This window comes from Oculina patagonica, chromosome 5 (genome assembly GCF_052425735.1).
Source record: "Oculina patagonica isolate OP01 chromosome 5, crgOcupat, whole genome shotgun sequence".
Lineage (NCBI taxonomy): Eukaryota > Metazoa > Cnidaria > Anthozoa > Scleractinia > Oculinidae > Oculina > Oculina patagonica.
Window position 1 is genome coordinate 12,772,362 of NC_135762.1, and position 13,529 is coordinate 12,785,890.

The 13,529-nt window shown below is 37.8% G+C and overlaps 2 protein-coding genes and 1 long non-coding RNA gene across 4 annotated transcripts in view; all 3 read right to left on the reverse strand.

Annotated features, from left to right (window-relative positions):
* Positions 1-231: 231 nt before the first annotated feature.
* On the reverse strand, positions 232-826 carry LOC144654057 (uncharacterized). The gene has a single exon (XM_078514168.1). It carries the CDS (start codon positions 790-792, stop codon positions 232-234), a length of 561 nt encoding a protein of 186 aa, XP_078370294.1. The 5' UTR covers positions 793-826.
* Positions 827-1,354: 528 nt separating this feature from the next.
* LOC144655586 (uncharacterized) overlaps positions 1,355-13,529 on the reverse strand; it is a 31,572-nt gene continuing 19,397 nt past the window's right edge. Inside the window, exons 14-18 of the mRNA XM_078515870.1 lie at positions 5,357-5,599; positions 4,650-4,861; positions 4,149-4,189; positions 3,573-3,669; positions 1,355-3,074 (exon numbers count right to left, since the gene is read on the reverse strand). Coding sequence (XP_078371996.1) covers positions 2,855-3,074; positions 3,573-3,669; positions 4,149-4,189; positions 4,650-4,861; positions 5,357-5,599 — 813 coding nt within the window. The 3' untranslated portion in view covers positions 1,355-2,854. The remainder of the gene's footprint in view (positions 3,075-3,572; positions 3,670-4,148; positions 4,190-4,649; positions 4,862-5,356; positions 5,600-13,529) is intronic.
* LOC144655599 (uncharacterized) lies at positions 6,682-11,666 on the reverse strand. 2 transcript variants are annotated; one of them, XR_013571150.1, is made up of 3 exons: positions 11,124-11,666; positions 10,664-10,789; positions 6,682-8,323 (listed from the first exon to the last, which is right to left on the reverse strand). It is a non-coding gene; the product is annotated as an uncharacterized LOC144655599 (long non-coding RNA). The 2 variants fall into 2 exon arrangements; XR_013571149.1 differs by lacking the exons at positions 10,664-10,789; positions 11,124-11,666 and adding an exon at positions 9,244-10,190.

Genomic DNA, 13,529 nt, shown 5'->3' on the forward strand with positions numbered 1-13,529 from the left:
CTAAACAAAAATCTAATCAAGCCGTTGAACGACTTCATGTATAGAGGAGATAACCTTAGTAAATAAAATAAATTCATCGATCGGAAAGGATCCCCTCTACGATTCCCCGCATTATAAAACTACAAAGTGAAAATACTCAAAATTAATTTCATAGCATAAAGGAAAATGTAACGATTGAAGCGGTCAGAACAGATAAATGAGTAAATGCGAAATGTGAAAAATTAACATCGATCAGTAAATCCTATCCAAGTCTTCGTTATTATAAATTCTTATAGGATAGTCAGTTGCCTCTATTTTAACAAAGATTTTACCGTCTGTCGTCCAGGCGCTGTGCCAATGCTCCGACTTCTTTCGTTTCCACACTTTGGCAAACAGCTCGCGTCGCATTCTTGTTAGATTTTCGTTGATGTAAACAATGCCACCTCCATTAAACACTTGGTTCAGATTCTGACCTTTTAACTGCTTACGAGCTCCATGTAGTTCTTTCTTTGCTCTATAAGATTTGAACCTGACAATAATTGGCTTGGGTTTACTGGGATTCTTGCTTGTTTGAAGCCTGTGACATATGTCTATATCGTCGGTGCGGATCGTAACGTTGAGCACATTTCCAAGTGCAGTAACTCGCTCTGCGATGTTTTCATCTGGCGTTTCTGGAATGCCATGAATTTCCAAGTTGTGTTTGCGGGTGTACTGTTCTAAATCATCCAGTTGGTTGATGGCAGTCCCCAAATCTTCGTACATTTCGTCACGTTCTTCGGTGGCTTCATTTAAACGCTTCTTCATAGATTTCATTTCTTTCTTTAGTGCTTCGTTTTCCGTCGTTATCGTTTCTATTTTAGCTATATGAACTTCCAATGACTTCTGGAGCTCAGAATACTGGTTACAGTAAAGCCTTGTTTTCTTCGAGAGGTTTGTTTGTGTTATCTTGAATGGTGTTCCTCCTGCTCCAACATGTTGTCTTCCGTAAACTTCACGGACTTCGCGGGCGGTTTCTCAGAGCCAGGCGAGCTGCTGTCGCTACTTCTTTCACCACGTTTACCTGGGAAATAGTATGTTATTTGTCCCTCTTTTCCTTTATCCTTACTCTCCATTAAATATAGCTGCGGGGAACAAGGTGGCAGACTACTGAAATGTGCTGCCGTCCGCCATGACACACCACGTGTCCTACACAGGATATGTTATACGAATAAAAAAAAATCCCTTTTATCTAATACAAGACGGTGTTTATCATGTGTAACTTCAATTCCAATTTTTTTGTTTTGTATCATGTTTTTTCATTCAAAGGTCTACCTTTTCCCATCAATGCTGGTTATTACTAAGTACTAATATTTTATATAATTACTTTCGGCCTAATTACTTTTAATTACTTTACGCAAGGAAACGTTAGCCTTAAAAAAACAAAGCAGTTACTCAACGAGGTACAAAACCATCGATGCCTGTCAACCAAAGTGACACAAACTAAATAAACAAGTTCTTAAAACTTATTTTCTTATATTTTTAACAATCAACCGTATATGCAAATATGCGACACAAAAAGCCACCTGTTCTGTAGGTGTTCTACAATCTCCGGAGGCCATTTAAAAGGGTCAATAATTGCTGATGCTGCAGTTACCTTTTTGTAATCTTTAAAAATTACCAGATATACTGCTTTCAACTTTAGACTCTTCGAAGATGCATGATGACGATAAAAATGTTATTTTTGTTGCTTATATCGGTTTGTTTGATCTACTGACGTGGTTTAGTTTAAGAAGTCGCCTTACTTTCAGCAACCGATCGAACGAGCAACTTAATATAAACTACAATATAACGCTGCCAGGGAGATAACTAGATCAAGTGTCGCTATGAGGTCTAGGAATTAACTAAATTTTAAATACTTTTAAGCGATGACGTTCGTCAGTATGACGTCATCGCTTAATGTTGGCAAGCGATGGGCAATATAACGATTATCCAGCGAACCGAAGAGCACTGGTAACTACAGGAATAAATGAGTAGTGACCAGAGACCACGTTAGCACAACAACAAATTAAATCGCCGCGAATAACACAAAGCAAAATATTCCTGGAAAGTTAGAAGGACTGATACAAAATATAAACGAAAAAGAGTTTTATAAGAATCGGTAAACAGACATCTTGGCCTGTGCACGAGACCGCGTTTTATCTTGGTCGCTGGAGAGAAGTATCGTATATCGTATATCAGGCTTATACCATTTGCCGGGCTACAAGATAACGCAACTTTTGTTGAACAATCATTCAATACAGAAGTTATCAGCTTCTTCTATACTGTACCATACCATACCATACCATACCATACCATACCATACCATACCATACCATACCATACCATACCATACCATACCATACCATACCATACCATACCATACCATACCATGCCATGCCATGCCATGCCATGCCATGCCATGCCATGCCATGTCATACCTTACCATACCATACCATCCTATAATATACGTTAACGTTGTGGCAAATTTCCTGAAAATTAGTTAAGAACCTCGTGGGAAATCACCGCTTCTGCGAACACTGCATGTCGCTTCGACTTGCTATCTATCAGAAGAGGGGGAGACAAAGCAATTGTATTGTATTAAAGTTTTAACAAGAACACACCAACTTCGTACTCCGAAAATTACTACTTATTATTCTTTCAGTCTAAAACAATCTTTCCTAATAACTTAAGTAGCTAGTAAGTTAGACCTCTTCAAGAAAGGGATTATGATAAACGGCAGATGTAAATAAGTTATCGCCTTTCATTGCAATAGGTATTTTATCTTTGCATAAATATTGTTTGGCTGCTGCTCTTTTTTCCTTGCCAAGTGCGGTGCAAAGCAGCTTGATTTTAAGAACTAAAGCTTGGTAATGAGAATATGACATGTATCCCCATCGCTATCGTTTTCTCCTGTTTCTTTCTCTTGCACGTGATAATAATCTTTAGATTCATCCACTTTGTTAAAATCAAAATAGTCGACTTCTTGAAGCATCAGCTGTTCCAGTCTTTCCAACAACTCCTGGAAACTCGGCCGTTCATCTCTGTCCTGTTTCCAACAGTCCAGCATCATGGCGTAACTGCGTGGAAGAATAAATTGGCTTAGATTCAGCAAGTTATTCGACACTAGAGAGTCTAGAGACAGGCCACTTTTTATCTCAACGGAGAATTTGTGAAGATCTTATACAGAATGTCGTTTTAATTTCAACTTTTCTTTGCTTGGCCACCTTCCCAATTACGCGAATTTTTCGAGTACTAACAATAAACTATTTACAACAACGAATGCATGTAAAACCTATCCAATGCTCACGAGTGGCATTACACAACATATGCTAGGTTTTTATACACTGATAGTGTTCTATTGAAAATCCAAAACGTTCCCCAACAAAGTTCCGTTTGAGATCGGCAATGACGTAATGACATATTACGAGAGAAGTATGTCGTCAAAAGAACAGCCGCAATCTTTCTTACGCCATCTTGGATTTCTTGATTTTTCCATCATGTCTACAACTGACAAAAACATACTACAATAAACGAAACTGTCTTGTTAAAGGCGTATTGAAAGACGTTCGACTTACAAATTGTCAGAGCACATATCAGGCTTCTCCATTCGGTAACCAGTTTTCAGACGCCTCATGAGCTCTGCATTACCCAAAAGCGGATAAGGAGTGCCACCTACAAAAAAAATAAACGTTACATCTTCGGTAAGACAACTTGGTAAAGAAAAGAAAGAAAGTTTTTCGATCTTCATTTAGAACAAGAAAAGCATTCTAACGCAATTTCCTGTATTATAAAGAATTCTGGACAATGTTCGGCTTAAACTTGGCTAAACACGTTATAATCGAATGGTCATCACTTTGGCCGCCGGTGCTGTTGTTTTGCTGTTGTTGGTGCTGCTGCTGCAGTTTAGTTCCTAATCTTCCTTGCTCTATGAACCTACCAGCATTTGACTAGAAGGTATTTTTTAGCAGTAGTTGGTGGTTTAAGTGATAAATCAAGTCAGAGCCACATCTAACATCATCAAGACACTGCAAAAGCTAACTTAGTAAACGTCTAATCTCCCAAAGGCGACAACCCATTATATTAAACCAAAGAGGTTCCTTTTAAAAAGGTGCGCTTTCTAACGGATTCAACAATGTTGTACTAATAATTACCAACAGTTGCAATCTCCCACATGACTACTCCGTATGACCACCTGAAAAAACAAGCGTTTTCATTTACAAGTTAGTTCGCACCAGCAGTTTTTCCTTCCTCACGTACGTTTGCTTGATGCCATCCTTATTCTGCTTTTGTCTTCATTAAAATGCTTCATCATCCGTTTTTTCAAAAGACTTGGGTTTCTAAAGTTTAGAAACCCAAGTTTTTTTCTTTTTATTTAAACATTCCAAGACAGGGGGATTTAAAATTGCTAGATGATCTGTTGAAAAGCATTATGTACCATAGCCTGTGTACAGCCGTCCCGTTCCCCTCAAAAAAATCGGAGCGGAACGGGATGGCTGTACACAGGCTATATGTATCAATAAATAGGTAAATTGAAATATGACATTGAGTAGAGAGAGTCGATTTGAGTCTCCCATAAATTCACAGCACTGAATTGAAAACCGTACAAATTAACGGTAACGTCTCTTCGATGTATCATCAAATGAAACACTTACACGTCACTTTTAGAAGTGAATATTTGTTTATAAAGTGACTCTGGTGCCATCCACTTGACTGGCAGTTTCTTTTGTTTCTCTACTTCATACACCTCATGATAAACTTCTCGCATCAAACCAAAGTCTGCAATCTTCAGTAGTTTACCATGTCCAACGAGAACATTTCGTGCAGCGAGGTCCCTGTGAACAAAGCCTTTTTCGGATAGGTAATTCTGAGTGAAAAGAGAAGAAAGCTGTTATCAGAAAAGTCTTTCTAACGGCCAAGGTGCCATTTAAAGCCACACTCGATACCGTGAAGTATATGAGATTACATAACAACCTGACCTCGTGTGTCAGCGATTAATGTAACTTCTGACTAATTATAATGAGTTTAAAGGCGCTCTTTAAAAAGGTTAACGAGATCATCATAATGAAATAAGAAAATCTTATTTGCATTTACTTTCAACACACTTAATTAACATACGCAAATACAAAACTATGTTCGTCAGAAGACCTTGTCAGTTGGTAGCCTTTTAAAATTTAAAATTCAGCATATGGCTACCAACTGACGAGGCCGGTCTTCTGACGACACTAGTTTTGTATTTGCGTATGTTAATTAAGTGTGTTGAAAGTAATTGCAGATGAGATTTTCTCGTATCATTATGATGTTCAATAATACTTTCTCGGTTTCGGCGAACAGAATTTCACAATATAAAACTTTCGTTTACCATGCCTCGTGCTATCTGCCAGGCAAATGACATGAGATCAGCTGGATGAAATGACTCGCAATCTTCACTGCACTCGTCGCCTTGCTTTTCAGTTGGAGCGTCTTCTTTCTGTTGCGATACGGCAAAAGCTACCAGAGGTGTGGTGCATTCATCAAGACTAGGTACTTCTTTCTTATCATAAGCAGACGAACTGTGGACGTTGTCGTCTAACAAATTCGTGCTACTTTCATTTGCACCATTGGCCTAAGTAAAAAGTCCGACAAGTTAGTTTTCAAGTAATGTAAAATGTAAATGTAAATGTTGTTTATAGTGGTCATGCACTTAGCTTCATATCTCAACGAGATAGCTAGTTTACAGGCATGCCACTGAAACAGAGGAAACAAATATTTTAAATGAAAATAACAAGGTTAAAAATCCCAACTGGCAGGAGGCAGACCAGTTGGCTATGTACAAAGCGTGATCGAGGATTTGAGCTCGGGACAACCGAGAAACAAATCCAGCTAGTGGCAAGAGCAGGTCTTGAACCGGGGATCTCCAGATTACAACACAAGCGCCCTAAACCACTCGGCCACGCTTGAAGACCGTTAATGTTTGAATCTGAGTAAGACTGTATTCTTCGTACTGAAAAAGCGAATAAGCTTGTCAGACACCCCCTCCATAACTATTAATAGCGGAGCTCCTTAGCGGCCCGTAAGGGCCGCAGAGCGGAGCACCATACCCATAATATATAGATTTAGGCAAGCCTAAAAGCGGAGCTCCCCAGTTAATTATTTTGCACTTTATTGAAACCTGAATTCAAGCCATTGTACAATTTTAAGGCTAAGAATATAATATTCGTTTTATTTTTTTTTTATAAATTTTAATATTGTTACTTACTTTTTTTTACCGTGTCCCGGGGGGGGGGGGGGGAGAGGTACTCCCTAAAATTTACTCAAGGGGTGTGCCACTGAGTCGCTGAGACTCTGGACCTGTTCCAGAGAAAAACGGCTCAATTTGCGACCCTGTTCCAGACAAACAGTGCAAAATAGGTACCCTGTTCCAGACAATATCCACAATGAAAAATATATGAAGATAGATATAAAAACACTAGCGTACATCACAAAGCGCTCACTTGACTTTGTCTGTGGCTTGGAGAAAAACCAATGAGAGGAGCGGATTTTCATAGCTAAACTTGATAGTGTTCCACAGTCAAAAGAGTGATTTGTATACCCTGTTTCAGAGTCAGAGAGGCAAAAGGCACACCCTGTTGAGCAGCACATACCCGTATAGCCCTTATATGGGAGTACCGTATACAGCAACACCAAATAAGCCGAGAACAAACAAAATCAATCAAAACGTTTTAATTCCACCGACAGCATTATGATCCAGAAGTCTGGATGGGAAATTATGCTGCAAAACGGGTAATTATGTAACCTTCGAAGATAAGGAGGGGGTAGTAGGGCTGCATGTTGGGGTAGATAGGCATATCACGTGGTAAATTAGCAAAGCACTTAACATTTAGAGTATATAGGAAATAATATACATCTACATTAAGAATATGGTTAATTTTCTTTTTTTCATTCATTCATTTGTTTTTATTTTCACTATTTGCCTATATTTTAATTTTGAATGGAAATGGCAGAGGTCATACATGTAGCAAAGGGTTTACAGCATATTGCCATAAGCTAATGCCAAGCAAACCGGAGTGAAAGCTAACCACAAGCAAACTAGAGTGAAAGCTAATCCCAAGCACACCGGATGAATAAAGCTAACTGCGAGCAAACAGGGGTGAACCTAACTACAAGCAAACCGGAGTGAAACTAACTGGAAGCAAAGAAGGGACATTCTGTAACCCCATCCCACCCCCCTCGCCCCCCCCCCAAAAAAAGGATGATAGCACCTTTTTTACTTTTACATGTCTTTTTGAGTCCCCTTCCTCTTAAGGGGTTTCACTTCACTTACAGAAATAAAAAAAAAACAAAAATTCTGGGAAGATAGAATATTGTTTGTGTGTCTCAAACTCAGTTTTGTTCTTTGATTACGCAGAAAAAATAGAATCATGTTTGCTTGTGTATAAAACTATGCAAGAAAAAAAGCATCAATACTTTGACTGCTCTTTTAAAAATTTGTATGCTTTATTGTACACATTTTTGTGGAGTCATGTTGCCCATTCGTCATGAAGTTCACAAAGTAAGCAAATGAGTCACAATTTGGTTGCTTCATGGTACCTAATGGATACTGCAAATTTAATCTGGCTTTAGAATATTTCACTAATTTTAACATAATAGCTGTTCTTATAAATTGTACGCAGCATACAACACATAAGAATGAAATTGGTATTGCATATTGCTTGCAATCACGATTTTAACGTCTATACTTAAGAATTACAGTACCACCAGTTTCAGCATTACCAATCCAAATTCAAATTATTACATTGCTTTTTAACTCCACTACCTCCCCCAAGGTCAACCAAAGATCTTATGATATACAGTAATTAGACAACTACATGTCAGTCCTGTGTAGTCGAGGGCTCAAAATATTTGGACACTTACAGGTCATGTTAACCGGCCAAAGAGATTTTAGCTTGGTCACATGTGGTTTCTTACCAGCCAAAACATTGAAAATAGCAATTTTAAACTCCCATTCATTTCTGCTGTTACTGTTTTGGCTGCATAAATTATTCTTAAAAAGATCACTTCATAATGCCCTTGTTACATCTAAAAAGATGTGAAAGAGACAGGTCAATCAAGAAGTTGTTTTCTGAAGTACACTGTAAATACGTTAACATTTAAAATATAAACTTTGCTCATTTGCAGCTTTTCTTGATTTCAATTTACATGTAATTTACTAGTCTCTTGAAAATGGCATCATGAAGACACCCAAACATCAAGCTGGATAATCTTAATCCTTCCTGTTTTCTTTTGATGTCCTTGTCCACATTCTGTTTTTGTGTCTGTGGCTCTGCAAATTCTGAAATTCATGTTAACCCTGAAAAAAGTCAAATGCCACAGATTAAATTAAAATTGATTAATTGGTATGAAAATCAATAATTTATAAAACAAAACACTTAACGCAAGCTTGTATAAAGTGAAGCAAAACTACTGGATGCGAAAGGATACCTTATATATTTAACAGAGATGTATCAGCACAGACTATTTTTTTTACTGATAACTGCGAAGTCAACTACAGAAAAAAAAACCGGTAACTCGAACTCGGATAACTCGAACAACCTTGCTAACTCAAACTCACTTCCATTTCCCTTGGATTTGACCCCACTTTTCAGTCATTTTTACTCGGTTAAATTCGAACTCGGATAACTCGAAAACCCCGCTAACTCGAACTAAATTTTGTTTCCCTTGAACAAAATTTGGGTCAAACTTTTTACGCTGATAACTCGAATTCCAGAACTTGCAACTCGCAACGGTTGCCCATTGATTATAGCAATGAACAGATCATGTATTTGACAGTCATTTTCCACTCTTAACAAAAGAATGTGTGGTCGCTTTAGAGTTTCTGGCAAGATAAGTTCAATTTGCACAGTACTGTATACTGAAGTGCTTAAAAATCAGTAAACTATCAATTATTAACTTGGCAAATAAAATATTCAATCAACCCCGCTAACTCGAAAAACCCCGCTAACTCGAACTCATTTTCGTTTCCCTTCAGAGTTCGAGTTAGCAGGGTTCTACTGTAAATATTTCAGGACCTGAACAATCGATGAAAATCGATGATCGGAAAATCAATCGATCAATCGATGACAATCGATTAATTACTGTTGATTGGCATCGATTGGCATCGGCCAATCGATGATCAATCGATAATCACACTTTGGTGGTCGCGAACTTCATCGATTGCCATCGATTGGCATTAAACACACAATCAATCCGAAGCATGAAGTAAATACTTACATATGTTGTTTTGTAAAAAAAAATAATAAAGCTCCTTTCCATTGAGATGAAGTTTACATCATAAGCTTTAATGTTTCTGTTTTTCATTCGAGTTTCCTACTGTTTGCTAGCGCTAGAATTCCAAAGACACTTCGTTATTCGTGACCGAGTCAAAAATGGCGGACGTGACAGGCGAAACTCATCACCAGACTCCCACTGTTGTCTCGTTTTCGTTCCGACGTACGGACGACGTATTTTTGAGTTCTCTCTGCTACTGTTTGATTTGAAATATTTCGGACGAGCGAGAAAATGTTTATGGACTACAAGACAGAGTTTTAGAAAAATTACATTGTACTTAGACAGCGAGGAATTCTGTAAGTTGCGATTTCTATTTACTTTGCCAGGAGTTGGTTCGAAAGCAAACCAGACCGAAAAGCGTACGCTTCGTTGATGGAGGCGAATAAGACTTAAGCTCAAAACGTTTGTTTTAAATAATTATTGCCTTATTACTGTTAAGTTAGTAAGTTTCTCGTTGTATTGACATTTTTTGGAAAGGTTATCATTGTTGTTGCTAATAAAATATAACATACAAGAGAGACCGTGTGTTTTAAAGTAAACATATTTATCAAATACTAGTCAAATAAAAAACGATGGCAGTTAAATGATCGATTGAATTGGTAATCGATGATATTGATAATCGATGAAAATCGATGTTAGTTAATTGATCGATTGTCATCGATTATCGATGAAATTGATAATCGATGACAATCGATAATCACAAAAACTTTAGCGATCGATTGTTCATCGATTATCAATATCAATCGATTAATTGATATCGATTGTCATCGATTGTTATCGATTGCCATCGATTATCGATTCCATCGATTGTTCAGGTCCTGATATTTTAATAAACTCAAAGCATCACTGCAAACCCTTACACTCCCTCTTTAAAAGGTTTGACCTTTAAATACTCCCCCTCCTTTCTACCCCTATATATACATGTACATGCATAGGAAAAACATTGCCACATCTTAAAAGCTTTTTTCTTAACAGTAATACTAAGATTTTTAAAGATACACATTTAATTAATAATAAGTTTGCATGCACAGCTGCATACAGTGTCTAAAATGGCATGAATTTACTCACAAAGATTCCAGTTTTCCAGTAGTCATTAACCTTTGTTGTGTGCATTTTCCAAATTCCACAACAAGATTGTGATTTTTTTATGACAAATATAACATTTACTGTTGACATTCTGAATGAAACCAGCAAAACAGACCTCAAAATCTCAAAATTGTTGACATTGTTATGTAATCCACATGAACGCTCAATAGTGAACAGAACTACATGACAAGTGGATTATTTAATATATTTGGGAACGAAAGAGCTAAGTAATGAAGCTGAAGTTTATTTACTCTGACTAAATGAACAGTAATTTTACCTCCATCATGAATATCAATAAACTGCATACACTGAATCGATCTATTTCACTCGGAGTTAACGAAATTCCAGGTGCTTCGTGCAAACTGACATCACTTTCATTCTCATCTCAGCTGCTCTTCCAGCACTGTAAAACAAAATAATCATATCACAAGCATTTAAAAATCGTAAGCTTAATTTTCTTCGAGATGTGTTGAAGTGATATTCTTTGTGAATTCGTTCCTCGAAGGCCCAACAATTATTTGTTTACATAATCAAATCCTCCTATTTGATCAGTAAAACCTGGTAAAACTGAATTTTAAGGAATAGTATTTTTCAACATTGTTCATGTCACAAGCAAATGCTTAGTGGCGAAAGCAAGTAAAATGTGCCGTCAATATAAGCTTACTTTGCGTATAAAGTAAGCTTAAGACAAAACGTAGAGATATTAAATGACGGAAACACTGCAGTTTTGTACTCACCAGTTGGCCGCAGTAGGTACACTCGTCTGCTCGTTTTATCTCCGTTCCCTTGTTCTCCGCTATTTCTTTGCCTGTTTCCTCGGCACCTCTCTTGCTATTTTAGTCGCTTTTCTTCGCTACTTTGCTACCAGGTTCGACAGGCGCTTTGCTATACTTTTTCGCCTGCTTTCTGTCCGGGTTTTCTGGATCTCTCGCGATCTCTTTCCCGTCGCAAATCGCTTAAACCCTGTTTCCTCGAAGTTAAGTTTACCCTGCTCTCGTTTGTAGTCATCGGCATAACAAGGAGCCAAAATAAATGTGTTTGTCTCAAGTTCTAACTTTCAGACTAGCTGTTTAGACCTCACACTTTTTTATCCTCACACTGCAAAATTATTTCGCGCCAGTACTGCGCGAGTTGTCAAGACCTTTCAAGATCCCGGATGTGCGCAACACCGTACGTACGTTTGTACGCCGCCGTACGCGCCCGCGAGGCATGCCGCTAGCCATGATGACCATGAAAACTCGGATGCAGAGGTTTCCTATTTTATTTCATGTGTTTTTTTTTTTTTCATGTGTTTTTTTTTATGGGTATGGTGCTCCGCTCTGCGGCCTTTACGGGCCGCTAAGGAGCTCCGCTAAAAAAAAACACATGAAAAAAAAAAAACACATGAAATAAAATAGGAAACCTCTGCATCCGAGTTTTCATGGTCATCATGGCTAGCGGCATGCCTCGCGGGCGCGTACGGCGGCGTACAAACGTACGTACGGTGTTGCGCACATCCGGGATCTTGAAAGGTCTTGACAACTCGCGCAGTACTGGCGCGAAATAATTTTGCAGTGTGAGGTCTAAACAGCTAGTCTGAAAGTTAGAACTTGAGACAAACACATTTATTTTGGCTCCTTGTTATGCCGATGACTACAAACGAGAGCAGGGTAAACTTAACTTCGAGGAAACAGGGTTTAAGCGATTTGCGACGGGAAAGAGATCGCGAGAGATCCAGAAAACCCGGACAGAAAGCAGGCGAAAAAGTATAGCAAAGCGCCTGTCGAACCTGGTAGCAAAGTAGCGAAGAAAAGCGACTAAAATAGCAAGAGAGGTGCCGAGGAAACAGGCAAAGAAATAGCGGAGAACAAGGGAACGGAGATAAAACGAGCAGACGAGTGTACCTACTGCGGCCAACTGATGAAGGTGAGTACAAAACTGCAGTGTTTCCGTCATTTAATATCTCTACGTTTTGTCTTAAGCTTACTTTATACGCAAAGTAAGCTTATATTGACGGCACATTTTACTTGCTTTCGCCACTAAGCATTTGCTTGTGACATGAACAATGTTGAAAAATACTATTCGTTAAAATTCAGTTTTACCAGGTTTTACTGATCAAATAGGAGGATTTGATTATGTAAACAAATAATTGTTGGGCCTTCGAGGAACGAATTCACGAAGAATATCACTTCAACACATCTCGAAGAAAATTAAGCTTACGATTTTTAAATGCTTGTGATATGATTATTTTGTTTTACAGTGCTGGAAGAGCAGCTGAGATGAGAATGAAAGTGATGTCAGTTTGCACGAAGCACCTGGAATTTCGTTAACTCCGAGTGAAATAGATCGATTCAGTGTATGCAGTTTATTGATATTCATGATGGAGGTAAAATTACTGTTCATTTAGTCAGAGTAAATAAACTTCAGCTTCATTACTTAGCTCTTTCGTTCCCAAATATATTAAATAATCCACTTGTCATGTAGTTCTGTTCACTATTGAGCGTTCATGTGGATTACATAACAATGTCAACAATTTTGAGATTTTGAGGTCTGTTTTGCTGGTTTCATTCAGAATGTCAACAGTAAATGTTATATTTGTCATAAAAAAATCACAATCTTGTTGTGGAATTTGGAAAATGCACACAACAAAGGTTAATGACTACTGGAAAACTGGAATCTTTGTGAGTAAATTCATGCCATTTTAGACACTGTATGCAGCTGTGCATGCAAACTTATTATTAATTAAATGTGTATCTTTAAAAATCTTAGTATTACTGTTAAGAGAAAAGCTTTTAAGATGTGGCAATGTTTTTCCTATGCATGTACATGTATATATAGGGGTAGAAGGGAGGGGGAGTATTTAAAGGTCAAACCTTTTAAAGAGGGGGTGTAAGGGTTTGCAGTGATGCTTTGAGTTTATTAAAATATCAGGACCTGAACAATCGATGGAATCGATAATCGATGGCAATCGATAACAATCGATGACAATCGATATCAATTAATCGATTGATATTGATAATCGATGAACAATCTATCGCTAAAGTTTTTGTGATTATCGATTGTCATCGATTATCAATTTCATCGATAATCGATGACAGTCGATCAATTAACTAACATCGATTTTCATCGATTATCAATATCATCGATTACCAATTCAATCGATC